Raw genomic sequence first — 14,974 nt, forward strand, 5'->3', positions numbered from 1 at the left:
TTACACGTTAAGTTACGCATTGTAGTTTAAGACTAAGTTAATGTTAGTTATTCTTAACTATAGAAACATGTTTGAAGTTGTTGTGCCTGCTTGCAAATATACTTAAAAGTTGGCCCCGTATTTTCATTCCGAGTGTATATCCTGTTAATGTCACACAGTGTGCTGCTGTGTTGCAAGTCTCGTTTACATTGTTGCTGTCTTTGTTGCCTGAAGTGTGTCACGTTTCTCAGAAAACTCTTGGTGTTGTAATGTCTCAAGCTGGAATATTTTATCATAAGAGTGGGAACTTCAGCACAACAAAGATTTGAGCACAATTTGACGGATCCTGTTAGAAACGCTGCTGTTGGATCATTTCTCATATCATTTCATTTATTTGGCCAAATGTTTGCTAAACTGGCCCTGGAAATATGCGTAAAGAATTATTCTTATAGTGTGTGTATCTGAGGGGGAAATGCGTAGTTAAAGGTTCATTTTGATTGCTTAATTATCTTGCCACAGGTAGTCTTTATTACCACTCACTTCCCTCCGTTAAAACCACTACCTGTTTTTCTCCTCTGTCAGTCACTGTGTACATGAGCATGATGTTCCTTTGGAGTGAGCCCCTGTAATAATATTAAACAGGATCACTCTGGTTTAATCTTCAATTTTTGCAATTGGATGCAAGCTTTCGCTCTTAATCTATATTTATAGAAATGTTCTTTTTAATAATGCATCAATTGGGAATATTGCACTATTTAATTTATTTGTATGTCTTAAGTATGTTATTTGTTGCATTGTTGGCAGGGTCTCGAACTTGAGTTTGTATTGCCAAAACTACTCTGGAGCTATTGTGCATATAATCATAAAGCATTTGAATTTGACACAGTCACGATCATGTCTTTTTTTTGTTTGTTTAACCAAATCAACACTCTGGTTTTTCGTTTCAATGTTGTATTAATGACGTGCTATAGAAACCTGGGGATGTTCACATTTTCAATACTGAGTTCTGCCTCAAAGCAGCAGTTAATTGACAAATGTATTTTCTTCCTTTAGGTCAGACATGAGGCTCTGCTCCCTTCTTCTGCTCTGCCTGGCAGCATACCTGTCATCCTCCTATGTGATTTCCCCTCCGTAAGTAAAGCACTAATGAGACGGGAGTCTTTGCTTTAATAACTACATATAATGATGATGTTAACTTTTGGTTCTGTATGAATAATAAACACAATCGACTTTACTAATACATTAATGTATATGTGTGTTTGTGTGTGTATTTCAGACATATGTGGACCAAACTGATCCTGACCCACCACTGGCCAAGCACCTTCTGTGGTGTGAGTTTCTTTTTGCCTTTATTTATTATTTAGATTTCAACATTTAAAAAATATAACAGGGCTGTTAGAAACCACATTTTGGCATATCAAGTCAGAAAAAGCACAGGTGTAGTTATTACAATTGATGCTTACAGTAAGGTGCTCGAATAGCAAATAACACATTTGGTGTTCTTGTTTAGACAAGTAATAATACCTGCTTTAAAAAAAAGGTTTGGGTTTCGGGGCGCGGCGCCGCGCGCGCGCCGCGGGGGGGGTGAATAATTGGACCAGATTCAGATTTGACTCTTAACACACATTCTTATGTCATTCTGCAAACCAAAGCATCTACACTGTCAGCAGTCTGTGGTTGATTAGTCCTACTTTGGTTCATTCACTAAACTTTAGTGTGTTTTCAAATTTAGCGATTTTAGTCAACAAATAACTTAATCTATTATTGATTTATAATGTCATTTTAAGACAATGTTGCACTCTTACATTGCCCTAGATTGTCAAAATGTAATCCCTAAATATCATGTGATGTCTGAGTCATGAGACACTGTGTGTCAACTATCAGGTTTATTAGGCAATACACTGTTTAACACAGGAAGATGCAGTTCCCTTATTTTTGTGCTTTCTTTGCATTCTTTTTCTTTCTTTTTCTGTTTTCTTAAGAAGCTCTCTGATTCAAACATGAGTCACATGTGGTTTTGTATCATATGCTTAGCTGTGTGCGTGTCTGCAAAGGTTTGCCAACGTGATTTTGGAGGTTTAGTTTTCCATTTATTTGCTCTGGGTGTCATTTTGCTTAATGACCTTGGAGTACATTTATTTTTAACTATTTAGCAAGACATTTTTAGAAATGTAATCAAGACTAAACGGGGGAGATCTTAACGTCATCCTTGCTGCATTCCCCCTTTAAAATCAACAGTGTGACTTTGCTTAGTGGTTAAAGAAAGATCTTTCTATCTAATTTTAGGTGGTTGAAAATATAAATCTCATAAAAAAAGTCTTGCTGTATCTTTTTACCAATGTTTATTTCATCAAGTGCTCAAATCTTTTATCAACTCCAAACAGTAAATAATTGCTTGTGATACTGACAAATAATGAACCAACTGTTTGATCTAAGAATTAAAAATGGTTTTAATTATAAATAATCATTAGTGGCAGCCCTATGAGCTACTTTCAATAATTATCTCTGCGTTCCTTTCAACCTTTTTTGCTTATTTATTGAGGTTGCGATGCTTAATGAGTATTACCTAATGGTTATTGTTAAAAATACAATTACGAGTTAAATGTATGTGTCTTGATGGAATAACAAAACCCCTTTTTTAATACATTTCAGATGGAAGTCCCAGTCTGTCATCCCAACATCAGCTACTGGACGCTACATGGACTCTGGTATGCATGTGTGTGGTTATTAATCAGAAAAGAAAAGTGTGTTCTTCATGTATCAGCATGTCAGATTTATGATTACCTTGTTAGGAATACATTTCCTGTCTGCAAATGTTTGCTTTTACAACATATACATATATACACTATAATAATTTGTGCTTGAAAAAGTAGTGAAGGAATGTATTACACATTTGCTACTGACCTATTTAGGAAATCTAGTCGGGCAGTATTTTGGGGAAGAAATGCAACGCATGGGAAACAGCTCTTTGAAAAGTCATTGCTGCCATGTTGTAAAACCTGTTTTTACCGTCTCTCAATCTCTTTCTCTCTTCTTCCCTCTTTTCTGTGTTTGTGAATCCTTCTATTTTCCAGGCCAGATAAAGGGATTGACTGCAATTCATCGTGGCATTTCAACTCTTCTGAAATAGAGGTATAACATTGTTTAGGCTGACTGCGCCCTCAAAACTGCTGCAAAATTCATGAAAGCATTTAATATATTATTTTTGTAAACTATTAGTTACTGAGGTTGTATCAAGAAGAACAAACACAAAGGTATGCATCCAAGGTCAAAGAAGAAACAGGGGAATACTAGTTAGTGCCTCATACAATGGAATAAAAACTCTAAAACACACAACAACAAAAACAGTAAGATCTAGCTTAGCCAAATTTAGGAAGGGAAATAAAGGATAGTTTTTTCCTTCCTTTCTCTAGCTTGTGTATTAATATATACATAAATATGTTTGCTGTGTGTTATAGGACCTGCTTCCAGACATGAAGAAGAGTTGGCCAGACTTGTTGAGCCCCATGTCTACTGGATTCTGGTATTTCATCAATTAATCCTTCAATTATGTTTCTGTCAATCTGTCTGACACTTTTTAGTTGGGTGTATTCTCGTATAATAAACTAAAGCACTGTACTTCTACCAAATCAGTATTGGAGATGCATTGTTTGTCGGGTTGTCTAATTTTTCAATGCATCCTCAAATTCATTTGGATATACAACTCGTATGCTGTCAATACTCTCAAGTGTTGAATCTCAACACAGTTTGTGATCATATTAGCTTATTTGCAGACAAACCAATTTAAAAATCGTATCCTGAATATTAACGTCACAGGCTAAAAAACTTCCGTTGGCTTCTAATTAGCTACCTGCATCTTGTTTCTGTCAGTGTGTCCTGTGACAGCAATATATGGACATTTCTGTCTACGTTATAGCATATTCAACTCTCTTTAAAGCTGGGAATAAACTATAACATGCAGCTTAATGCATATAGCACATAACGCTTATAGTTAACACTTTTTCAAAAACACACTGTGCTCACATTATATTTATTGTTTAATGTTTACTAACTATGATTACAGGAAATATTTGTCTTAAAAATTAAGCATATTGAAATTATTATTATTATCAAGTATGATATTGCTTGCATCTCTTTGTACACGATCAGTGGAAAACCTATTAATACTTGTTTGTTTGTTTCCACAGGAAGTATGAGTGGCACAAACATGGTACATGTGCAGCCAAGGCAGAGTCTCTGAATAGCCAACATAAATACTTCAGCAAGGCCCTGGAACTATACCATAAACTGGATTTGGACAGGTACAGCACATTCACACCCACACATACACATTTCTCTTCAGAAGCAAAGTCAACTGTTGCAATCTTATTTTAAGTCATTGTGGATCAGAGCATAAACCTCAAAGTTATACATATATCTTTGTTTCTGTTATTTCAGCATCCTGACAAAGTTTGACATCATCCCTTCAGAAAATTACTACAAAGTAGGTCTATTTATATTTTAACCTAAAATAATGGTATATAAAAAACTCATGAAAATGCCTTATAGTCTGTTATAAGTCTTTCCCTCACTTTTCCTTTTCCCTCTTCTTCTAATGTGTCTGTGCGTAGCTTTCACAAATTGAAGGAGTCATAGAGAACTTCTACAGCGTCAAGCCTAAGATCCAATGTGTCCATCCGGCAAAGGTATAACACAGTATATTATTCAAATAATGCCACCTCAATTTTCTGTCTAGTTTTGCATGGTCCTTTTTATAGGAATATTAATGTGCATCTTTTGGGTGTTTAAAATATGATTCAAATGTTGACTGAAAGTCTTTTAGATTGTCAAATTGTGTGTTTTTGTGTTTTGCAGAATGCAGGTTTTCAGATTTTGGGACAGATTGAGATCTGCTTCAACTCTGACTTCACCCTCCTGGACTGTGAGAAACATTCAACAAAGACACCTAAGGGACACTTGGACAATCACATCGCAGTCGACAAGACATCTGGGTTCAGTGTGTGTGACCAGGATGTGCCCGTTTACTACCCAACACCTCCATAAAAGAACATACGACTGAAACCGAACAGCACACTACAACCCTACACACACACACACACACACACACACACACACACACACACACACACACACACACACACACACACACACACACACACACACAAATCAACTGTACTGTTATTTAGCATTTGCGCACAACAACTTATTTCCTTTTTTCTCAGGGTTCAAATTGAACACCATAACTTAAACACTCATGTTTGTCAACACCTCACAATGAGTTCAGTCTGAAAACATTTTATTACTGCATTTACATGCTTGTGGGGACAGGTACTTTGCTCCAGGAAACACACACCGCTACCAAGTAGTGCTTTAATGGAATTCAGTGCCTTCCTGACGGCTGCTGGTAGATGAATCCGATATAGTGCACAGTATGTTTCTTTCCACGCCTCAACAGGGGGCATTGTGGTGAGTTTAGGTCAGGTGGGTGGGCAGATTGGACAGTTAATATACGACATCTTGTTGGCGAATGAGTGGAGCCTTACATCAGATTTGCAGGTGACTCTTAGTCTATGTTATCGGTAGGTTATATGTCAATCTTTCGTACATAATCTTTTAAGGACTGGGAATATTTTATACCACATTTGTGTGTTTATGTGCCTCTTGATTATTGCTATGTTAAGTGAATTCATCCAATGCATTATCATCAAAATAGCTTGGTTTTCTTATTGTTAAATCACTACCCAAATATTATAGGGTCACGTGCACATTGTAAATGGCTTTGGGGGCAAAGGTGGTCGTTTTCTAGTCATTATAAACGTGTGGTAGTTATTGCTACCTTTTGAAATTTGCCTACATCATTATTCAGTGTTTTGTTATAGGCCTGGTTAGGCCTGTCTATTGATATTAAGGACTGCTAGTCATATAGAGAACTTGAAAAAAATAGCCTAAACATTATGTATGGATTAGAAAGTACAAATAAAATGTGTTAAAAAAATAGTATATTATGTGTAAATGAAATGCTTTTGTTTCTTTTACATTGTAATTGTACGTTAATATGAGTTAACAACCTCAAAGTACACTATAAACAATCATTTAAACAAGATGTCATACAAGGTTATTATGCACCATTTGTGTCCCACAAGCTCTAGGCCTGTAGAGATAAAATAGTTGTTGCAAATGTTTTTTCAAACAAATGTTTTTTTTTCCTATAATTCGCATTTGTACTTCCATTGTTTTAATCTCAATAAAACATTCAATATCTACTCAATGTCTCTCATTATATAACTTGCCATATTGATTAAAGTGCAGCTATTTGCATTTTGAACTAATGTGATTGATTGTAGAGCGACGTGAATGAATATACTGTAAAGGACCATCTGTTTGAAAAGAGTTGTGTCAGGATAGTTTGAAGTTCGCTTAATTTAGGGTCCAAATGTATTTCTGTCTGTGCATGTTGTATAATATAGTAAAATACTATGTCTCTCCATCTCTGTCCACATCTACTCGGTGTGTATGAATATTAATGTTGTGATCTCCTTGCAGAGCCTTAATCCTCCCGGGGAACAAAGACACCAGTCCATAATCCTGGATCCCTCCCACAGCAGATTGACTAAACACATCTGATTACATATTCAATAGTGCCAAAATGTCCTCACACTATGTCCCAGCTATATTCTAAAAGTGGTCCAAATCCTGTCAAGCTCATGAAAAAAGCTCTATGAGCTCTGTTTCTACTGGCGTTCCAAGTTTAGGGATCACAGTTTGAGCGCTCTATGCGAGTTACCGTGGCTGGAGAATATAAAATCTTTTTTTAGGAATAAAATAAATACCACTTCAGCGACGGACACTTGATCCAGGTAGAACAGCAGTCCTGACTTTACCCCTTGCTTCTTAATCTTATAAAACCCCACTATGCCCCCCTTCACTTAATTCGGTCTCCATTTCCCTCCCTCTCCCTCCCTGCTTATGTAACACTGCAGTTCTGCAAAGCTGCTGATGTGACAGATCCAAGTACCTACACACACACACACACACACACACACACACATACATACACACACACACACACACCAAGTGATCAACTGGATCACGATGTACTCTGCCTGTCCTGGAATTTCTCATCATTATTGACTGCAACACCGATTGCTGTCCTTACATTAAATTCCCATGTGATGTCACTGAATCTGAGCCACAGTATTCCCCACAAACCTCTGCTGCTTGCATTCTACTTTCACGTTGTCATCGGTTTTTAATTCTGTCTATGTGTCTTATTGGATGACAGGCAGGAGCTAAAGAGAAGGGACAGAGGAAGAGAGAGACAGACAGAGAGAGGTAGCTGAGTAACACCATGTGACTTCACCAGCTGTTGCTGTATGCTGGTGGGAGAAACAGGGAGGGAGGTGAGGGGCAGGAATAGGGGAGAATAAGGGAGGGCGGGGGGGGTCAGGAGCTTGCCGGCACACAATGTGACTGGTGACAATCCCTTCTGCAGAGTGAGAGAGAGGAAGAGAGAGACAGGGAGGGAGGCAGCAGGGGATGAACAACACACACACATGCACAAGCAGGGATGTGAAGAGGGAGCTCACACACACTTCTCGTGATTCACCGGAACAGATTTATTCGTCACCTCGGGCAGCGAGCCGGCTGCAAAACACAAGACAATCCCAAGCCCAGCCGCACCTGCCCCGGCCGTCAACCTGTCTGTCTGTCTCTCTGTCTGTCTGCGCAGATTAACGGCTCTGTTACAACTCTGTCTGCGTGCTTACTGGCGTACACTGCGTCTGAGAGACGGAGGGGGGGACACGACATTCAGAGACGAACAGCAAGCGTGCATGATGGGAACACTAAAGAGGGACGACTGCATTGAGGACGCGCACATGGATGAACTGCGGGACAAATAGATAACTATAAGAGATATATATATAAAGCTCTGTCCCTGCATCTCTACTTTAGGACCCCCCCCACCCTGCGGGGAGATGTTCATCATTATGGGATAGATGCAAAGGTTTGCCCGTTGCCATGGACACCAGCACGCGAAAATTCACAGTGCGGAGATGGTTTTCTATCTACCTGAAGAACAAGGCGGCGAGGAACAAGAACAACACTGGCTTCTGTCAGCTAGAGGTGAGCCAAACAGGAGCAGCACAAACTTCCATCAACTACAGATCAGTGCATGTGTGCAAATCTGCGGGGGGGGGGATTGCGTCACAGTTGCACTGTGTGCGTTTGTGTGAATATTCGGGCCATAACAGCAGCCGTCTCATATCAACAGTAGATAAGGCTGCGTGTGAAGGTTGTGAGCACATGGGAAAGGGTGTGGGAAGAATGTGTGTTATTTGGTTTGTTGTGGGGTGGTTCAGCCGTCATGCAGCATCGTTACAGCAGTTCCTCTGCCTGTCTGTCAGTAACCCAGATGGGCAGAGAGACACTGTGTTTTGACTGGCAGGGAGACACGGAAAGACAAAAACGCAAACAAGCAGTCGAGCAGGCAGGTTGATAGATAAATGGATAGAGACAGATTGATTCAGTGGTTTATTTATAGCCCAAACAAACCAGCAGGGAAGAGAGAGAGGCAGTATGCTGTTTGCAGCACATCTACCTGTTAGTCTGAGATATAAATAGAAGTCTTCCCCTCCAAGGTCCTTGTAGTTGTGACCGAGTGCTGATAAATCATCTTGACAGGCTATTTACCTGTGATGTGTGATTGTTAGTCTTTCTGGCTGGCAAATGTCTGTGTTTGTTACCTGTTTGTCTGCCTGTCCACATCGTGTACAACGTGATGCTCTGATGCTCCATGTGGGGAAGATCGCTTTCACTTTCCTCTCCTTCATGGGAAGGTCAGAGTTCAGGGTCAGCTACTGATCAGGATCTCAGGGGGCTGACGCCTTGAACCCGCTTCCTTCTGGTTGACAGGCATCACTCCTCCTATTTAAAGAATAAATACAAAACTACGTAATCACAAAGGGGGAAATTGCTACTGGCTACTACAACGTTTTAAACTTCAAGCCAATTCCTATTCATTGATATTACAGCAGGTGATAGCAGTTGTTATACTATGCTTGATTTAAATGTATAATTTAATTGTACAAATTTTAATTGTACAAATAACTTTTATGCATTATGTTGCATTATGTTGTTCATTATGTTGTTCTTTAAGTGTAACCACTTAAAGAAACTCACATCCTCGGTGGTTCGGACAGAACCATCTCATCATCTTTGAGCTCCAAAACACATAATAAACTGTAAGCATGTTGTATTGTCTCTAGTAAAATACTCATCATTTGAGTTCCACATACTATAATATATGCTTCAGATTATAAGTGCAACAGGGCATTGAAACCAATTAATGTCAAGTCAAGTGTGTCAAGTGTGAGATATTGTGAAAGAAGAACCATTGATATCAATGCACTGTTGATATGCTGACAGGTTTGTTTTCTTTCCCTGTCACACTAAGAATGGCTCCCTTAGGATTTAAAGTGCAACCCCTCTGTTTTATACAAAAATTGCCAAGAGGGCTGGAATGCTCAAACTATTTGAACTATCTCTCCTTCTGGACAGTTTCATCCCACAGGTCATACGACTATTAAACACCTGAACTTTTTAAACAACATCCATAACATTAAGCTGGCTGCAACTTAGAAATTATTTATCTAATATATCATATTCCAATCAGTTGTATATAGACTCTTATTGCACTATTTCACTTTTTTAGTATTTTTCTTTTTGTATTTACTTGTTTTTCTGTTTTATTGTGTTGCACTGTTGGAGGAGCCTGTGACCTAAGATTTTCATCGTCATAACTACACTGTAGCTATGTACGTATGACCAATAAAAGCCTTGAACCTTGAACATGTGTGGCCAAATATCCGGCCGTAACTCCATAATAAACCATCAGTGTTTGTCATCAGGCTCCTGCTCTCCTCGTGACTCACTTTGCTCCAGAAGTTTCCATCACACTACAAAATACCATAAAGGATTTATTGATCACAATGCTAGGCGCATGGACTAAAAAAAAATAATGCAGTGAGCTGTTCTTTGAAAATGAATAAGATTATTTTAGAAATCCAAGATCAATCTATAATCTAAACATTGAATCTATTATTTAAAAAAATGATATTTTTAATATTGGGAGAAAATCGATACATCTCTTAAAAATCCTTAGTAGTTGTATCCTCAATATGTTTGCATGTTTACATCTTAGAGATGTATCGATTTTCTCCCAATATTAAAAATATCATTTTTTTAAATANCTGACATAGAAGATGAATAAAAAGACAGAAGATTGTTTACAGTTGAATGTACTGACCAGTTATCTTAATGTTTCCTTCTTCGTCCAGAAGAATACTGTTGGGTAAAATGAACATTTAAAGCAGTTAAAAAAAGATTGTGTAAAAAATAAATGAATGGAAAACAGGGGGACTTTATGAGAAAGTACTTTTCAGGTTTGAGGTCCCTGTAGATGATTCCCAAACTGTGTAGATGGTCCAACGCCAGGGCCAACTCTGCAAGGTAGAACTTCACATCCTCTTCTGTAAACATAACCTAAACAAATAAGGACAATAAAAGTGCTAGTTAAAAAAGAATAAAACAGGGAAACAACTGAGGCAAATAAAAAGCAGGATGGCTCATGTTTGCTTCTAACTTTTATGATTAGTAAGGTCATTTTTCACTTTGTCTCAAGAACTTAAACCAAACTCTTCCAAAAATGATTAAAAAAATGATTGCATGTACCTCTTGTTGATGTTTTTAAATATTATCTTTAACTTTCTTTCGTTAAGAACTCCCAGACTCGAGTGGTCTTTGTTTCCTGATAATACATCATCATGAAAATAAGAGAGACCAAGCTAATATCAAGGACAACTCTTGCAGGTTTATTCACTTCTGCTAGTGATTAAGAGATAAGCAGTGTACAGCCAAAGGTAGACCTTAAATAGTAAGGGCTTGCAATTCTTTGTGGCAAACTTACCTCCTTTGAAAGACGGGTGAAAAGGTCTCCCCCTCGGAGGAAGTCCAGGATCAGATAGAGCTTTCCTTCTGTCTGGAAGGCTATGTACAAAAATACACATACACAGAGTTACACTGAGTTATATGACGCTAAATTGCTCGGGCTGTATTGTATTCTGCGTTATTTGAGAATGCATTTAATTTATAAAAAAAGGTGTATTTGTATTAAAATAACAGCATTTAACCAAGAGCTTTTCAACAAAGAATGTAATTCCAACTAGCATACATTAAATGTTTGCGATCAAAATGTTCTCTTGTTTCTTGTTTATACAGTATTTGGTGATACACTGTGATTTCTGAGAAACAGAGATTACATTTAACCTGAATAAAGACCATTAGACAGCAGACTTACCATAGTGCAGTTTAACTATAAAAGGATGGTTCACTTCTGCCAGAATGTCTCTTTCCATCTTTGACCGTACTCGATCCCGAACTAAGAAGGAGATTGGGGCAAAAATAATTTGTTTGATTACATAATTTTCCGTTTTATATAGTTGAGTGCAGATAAATCACATTACGCCTCTAATACCATGAGATTGATTTGTATAGGATAAACTGCATTAACTTGATTGAAACATGTAAATTGAATTAAACCCATCCTATGGTGCTGCTGGTCTATAGTCTATAATAATAACAGTTATGTTTTCTCGTTTCAGCTTCTTTCACCTTGACAGGATGAACCATAACTATTCAAAGAGGTGAAGGTTAAGAGGATTACCACTTGTACAAAGACCTTTTCATTTAGCACATGAAATATATACCTGCTTTCAAAGTACACCCTCATTTAGGACTTCAATAATCCCAAAGAATTCTTATGTATCAAAAGTAGAACTTTTATACCCCAAATGCTACTGAATGTAAGGCACTCTGAGAGCTCAGTGAGCATACACATTGAAAATAAAAAGTATCACAAGACAAGACAAAACATATCGACTGTCTCTGTTAGTACATTTCTCTCAAAAATATAATTAGCCTACATGGGATTTGATAAGGTTGGTTGTTCCATCCTTAAAATATTTCTATCTTGTTTTTTGTTTACCTTTCAGTGTGGCTTTCTTCAGGACCTTCATGGCATACAGCTGTCCTCTGTCCAGTCCTCTGATCTTTCTCACCAGAAACACCTGAAATCATCACTATCATCACTTGGGAATATGCTATTTTTTTTCAACAGTGCTAACAATTTAAAAAGAGTTTAACATCTATGTCAACATTAGTTGAGAAATAAAACAGAAGTATTTTGTATATGAATTGACGTCATACAGGTGATGCAAGAGGAATCCCCCTTCTTGACAACAGCACACACACCTGTTGTTAATATCACTTTTGCGTCAGATGCTACATTATACCATTATACCCGCCTTCACCGAGCTAAGGTAAGTGCAAGTTAGCTCCCATCACTTTTTATAAAGCATCAAAACTGTCTCACTGTGATGGACAACAACTATGATTAGAGTTGCCTTGCCGTTTAGGCTAGCTATGCTAACATGCTAACCGGGCCATGCAGTGACTTAGCCTACTCCTGATCTCTTGTGCATCTTGCTTGTGGTGTCCGCCACATTCGGACCTCATATAGAGTAACAAAGTAAGAGGTGCTCACAAATTGAATTGTGTCATGACTTGCAATATTGTTAATCTAAAAAAAGTTTAAAAGAATTGGCGGTAAAGTACAGTCCGGTTCAGCAAAGACCTTTATGGGCTAAAATAAGTGGAAATTCCTCTCATACTTTTGTGTTGTGTACTTTTGAGGCTTATGTTTACACTTTGGAAAGGGCACCTTTTGTTCTAGCCGAATTAAGGGAAATTATATATCAGACAGCATAGCCTACAATGATATACTTCTCATTCTGTGGCTGCAGTTTGGGAAACCCCATTCCTGTTTCGGTTGTCAATACTCCATACACAAATCAAGCCAAATAAATACATTGTTTCCTCAGTTTGATGAGGAACAACTTGACTTGTTGCAGACAAAACTCCGACATCAACCCCATCCAACACTTATGGAATGAATACAGACGAGTCCTCATGGCCCAACATCAGTGTCTGACCTTGCTCTTGTGTCTGAATGGGAGCAGCAAGGAGACTGCAATCCCTGCATTCTCTTTCCAGCTTCCCAGAGAAGTGAAGGCTATTAAAGCAGCATAGTATGCCCTTTGTTTTTGAATGAGATGTTGAGCAATCACACATGAGTGTGCACATACTTTTGGCCATTTACTGTAGTGTGTGGACTGGAGTCAGTTAATTAAATTAGCACCTGTGATCTGCCAAATATACTGTAGGTTAAATGTTGTCAGCTAAAACAATTTGGTCATGTGCCCCCATGGTAGATATTTTTTGTTCTGAACAATTCCTAGCTTAAAAATATTCAAAGACCAAGGTTACATGATGTGTTACATTTTTTCCCAGTCTGGTAACAATGACAAATAGGCTACATTTCAGAAGAGACGGACAAAAAGTGGCCACTTGTCAGAAGCAGAAAAAGTCTAAATTCTGACCCAGATGTTCTAATATTGTAGTGCAATTATTACTATAAACATGTAGTATAGCTGAATAAATGCTTACCCAAGTGATATCCTGCTGGGTCAGACAAGTACAGAGAGCCTTCATCTGGTACTGTATTTAGTCAGCATTGAGCTCTAAGTAACATTGGTTTTCTTTTGACTTGCACTGTCTAGGTCAGGAGTCTGATGCAATAGATTTGTAGATTTTTTTTCTTTAACATTTCCTTCACGTGTATTGTCATTTGAGGTGTTCAGGTCTCAGTAGTTTTGGTTAAAACATTTTTTACTTTACCTTTCCATAAGAGCCCTGTCCAAGCACTTTGAGCAGCTGGAACTGGGAGGGGTCTGCTTTCTCACAGCCTTCCTTAACATGGTGGCTGATGTCAATCTCCTTAAGTATACTGTCATCCTGGGGAAAGGAGAGACAGACAGACATCGTTATTAGTTCATTATTTACGTAACTGCAAATAAAGAACATTTCAGCAATACAGCAATATCTACCATGTTACATCTGTATCAATGTAACAACCACCAAAAACAACTTAAATCCCTCTTATAAATACATGAAAGACCGATGGTTAGTTTTCATTTAGAAGTTAAGATCTGTATATCCCACTTTCAATCAAGTTTGAAATGCAAACAGGAGTTAGTAGAACTAGAAAGATTAAAGTTAGTAAATTGTTTTTCTCTCTTAGCTTGACAGGGTTGATCGTTTAAAAGAATAATAATGATTGAATCCGGGCTTAGTGCTGTTGTCATATCCATGTGCACTTTTTCCCATTTGATACGTCTGTTTAACTTAACACGCACTTGGTTAATAAATGTAAAAGGCTGGCAGATTTCTTTCTGCAAACGTTGATAAAGAGTTCCCTATTCTGATGTTTTTCATGTGGTTCCATCTTTTTAACACAATCACAGACGTACATCAGTTTTAAGATGATCAAATATGGTTTGTAATTTAGCCAAAGCTTTAATGAAGTACATGTTTTATACTTTGTAAAATGATGGGATATTTCAAAAGCTTATTTCTCTAAATGTACACATTTATTGTGGTTTGTAGAATTGTTGCCTTCCTGTGCCAGAATACAATGAGGCCTTTTTTGTGAGGATTAAATCAGTACGAAGGTTTGTATTTGGAATAAGAGTAATATCTGAATCTCAGATTCCATATAAAAGCTCAAATATGATAACATGTTCAGTAAGATGTGCTTTTGTTAAGATTGCAATTTCTAATATAATTATATAACAATTCTCTGTAGTGTGATAGTCTGTGAGTAGAACAGCACTTTGTTTATAGTTTACCCACATCGAAAGCTTGCCAGAAAATATTTTTTATTATGTCTCAACTTCAGCCTTCGAATATTTTTGTTGTAACAACATTACATTACATGTCACTTGTTAGATGCTTTTATCCAAAGCGACTTACATACTCAATACTGTGGGCAATCCCCACAGCAGCAATTTAAGGTGAAGTGTCTCAGGGACACAACAAC

The 14,974-nt window shown here is 37.7% G+C and overlaps 2 protein-coding genes across 2 annotated transcripts in view; one reads left to right on the plus strand and one right to left on the minus strand.

The window, feature by feature from the left end:
- The window catches only part of rnaset2 (ribonuclease T2), a 6,531-nt gene extending 289 nt beyond the window's left edge, over positions 1-6,242 (plus strand). Inside the window, exons 2-10 of the mRNA XM_010796472.1 lie at positions 1,033-1,110; positions 1,256-1,310; positions 2,632-2,687; positions 3,054-3,111; positions 3,438-3,502; positions 4,167-4,280; positions 4,417-4,462; positions 4,590-4,664; positions 4,834-6,242. Coding sequence (XP_010794774.1) covers positions 1,040-1,110; positions 1,256-1,310; positions 2,632-2,687; positions 3,054-3,111; positions 3,438-3,502; positions 4,167-4,280; positions 4,417-4,462; positions 4,590-4,664; positions 4,834-5,022 — 729 coding nt within the window. The 5' untranslated portion in view covers positions 1,033-1,039 and the 3' untranslated portion in view covers positions 5,023-6,242. The remainder of the gene's footprint in view (positions 1-1,032; positions 1,111-1,255; positions 1,311-2,631; positions 2,688-3,053; positions 3,112-3,437; positions 3,503-4,166; positions 4,281-4,416; positions 4,463-4,589; positions 4,665-4,833) is intronic.
- Positions 6,243-8,830: 2,588 nt separating this feature from the next.
- LOC104967371 (ribosomal protein S6 kinase alpha-2-like) overlaps positions 8,831-14,974 on the minus strand; it is a 7,269-nt gene continuing 1,125 nt past the window's right edge. The window contains exons 2-8 of the mRNA XM_010796780.1: positions 13,774-13,890; positions 12,023-12,104; positions 11,336-11,416; positions 10,946-11,025; positions 10,415-10,521; positions 10,286-10,323; positions 8,831-8,904 (exon numbers count right to left, since the gene is read on the minus strand). Coding sequence (XP_010795082.1) covers positions 8,831-8,904; positions 10,286-10,323; positions 10,415-10,521; positions 10,946-11,025; positions 11,336-11,416; positions 12,023-12,104; positions 13,774-13,890 — 579 coding nt within the window. The remainder of the gene's footprint in view (positions 8,905-10,285; positions 10,324-10,414; positions 10,522-10,945; positions 11,026-11,335; positions 11,417-12,022; positions 12,105-13,773; positions 13,891-14,974) is intronic.

Source organism: Notothenia coriiceps, unplaced genomic scaffold, assembly GCF_000735185.1.
Source record: "Notothenia coriiceps isolate Sejong01 unplaced genomic scaffold, NC01 NC01_scaffold00037250, whole genome shotgun sequence".
NCBI classification, from domain to species: domain Eukaryota; kingdom Metazoa; phylum Chordata; class Actinopteri; order Perciformes; family Nototheniidae; genus Notothenia; species Notothenia coriiceps.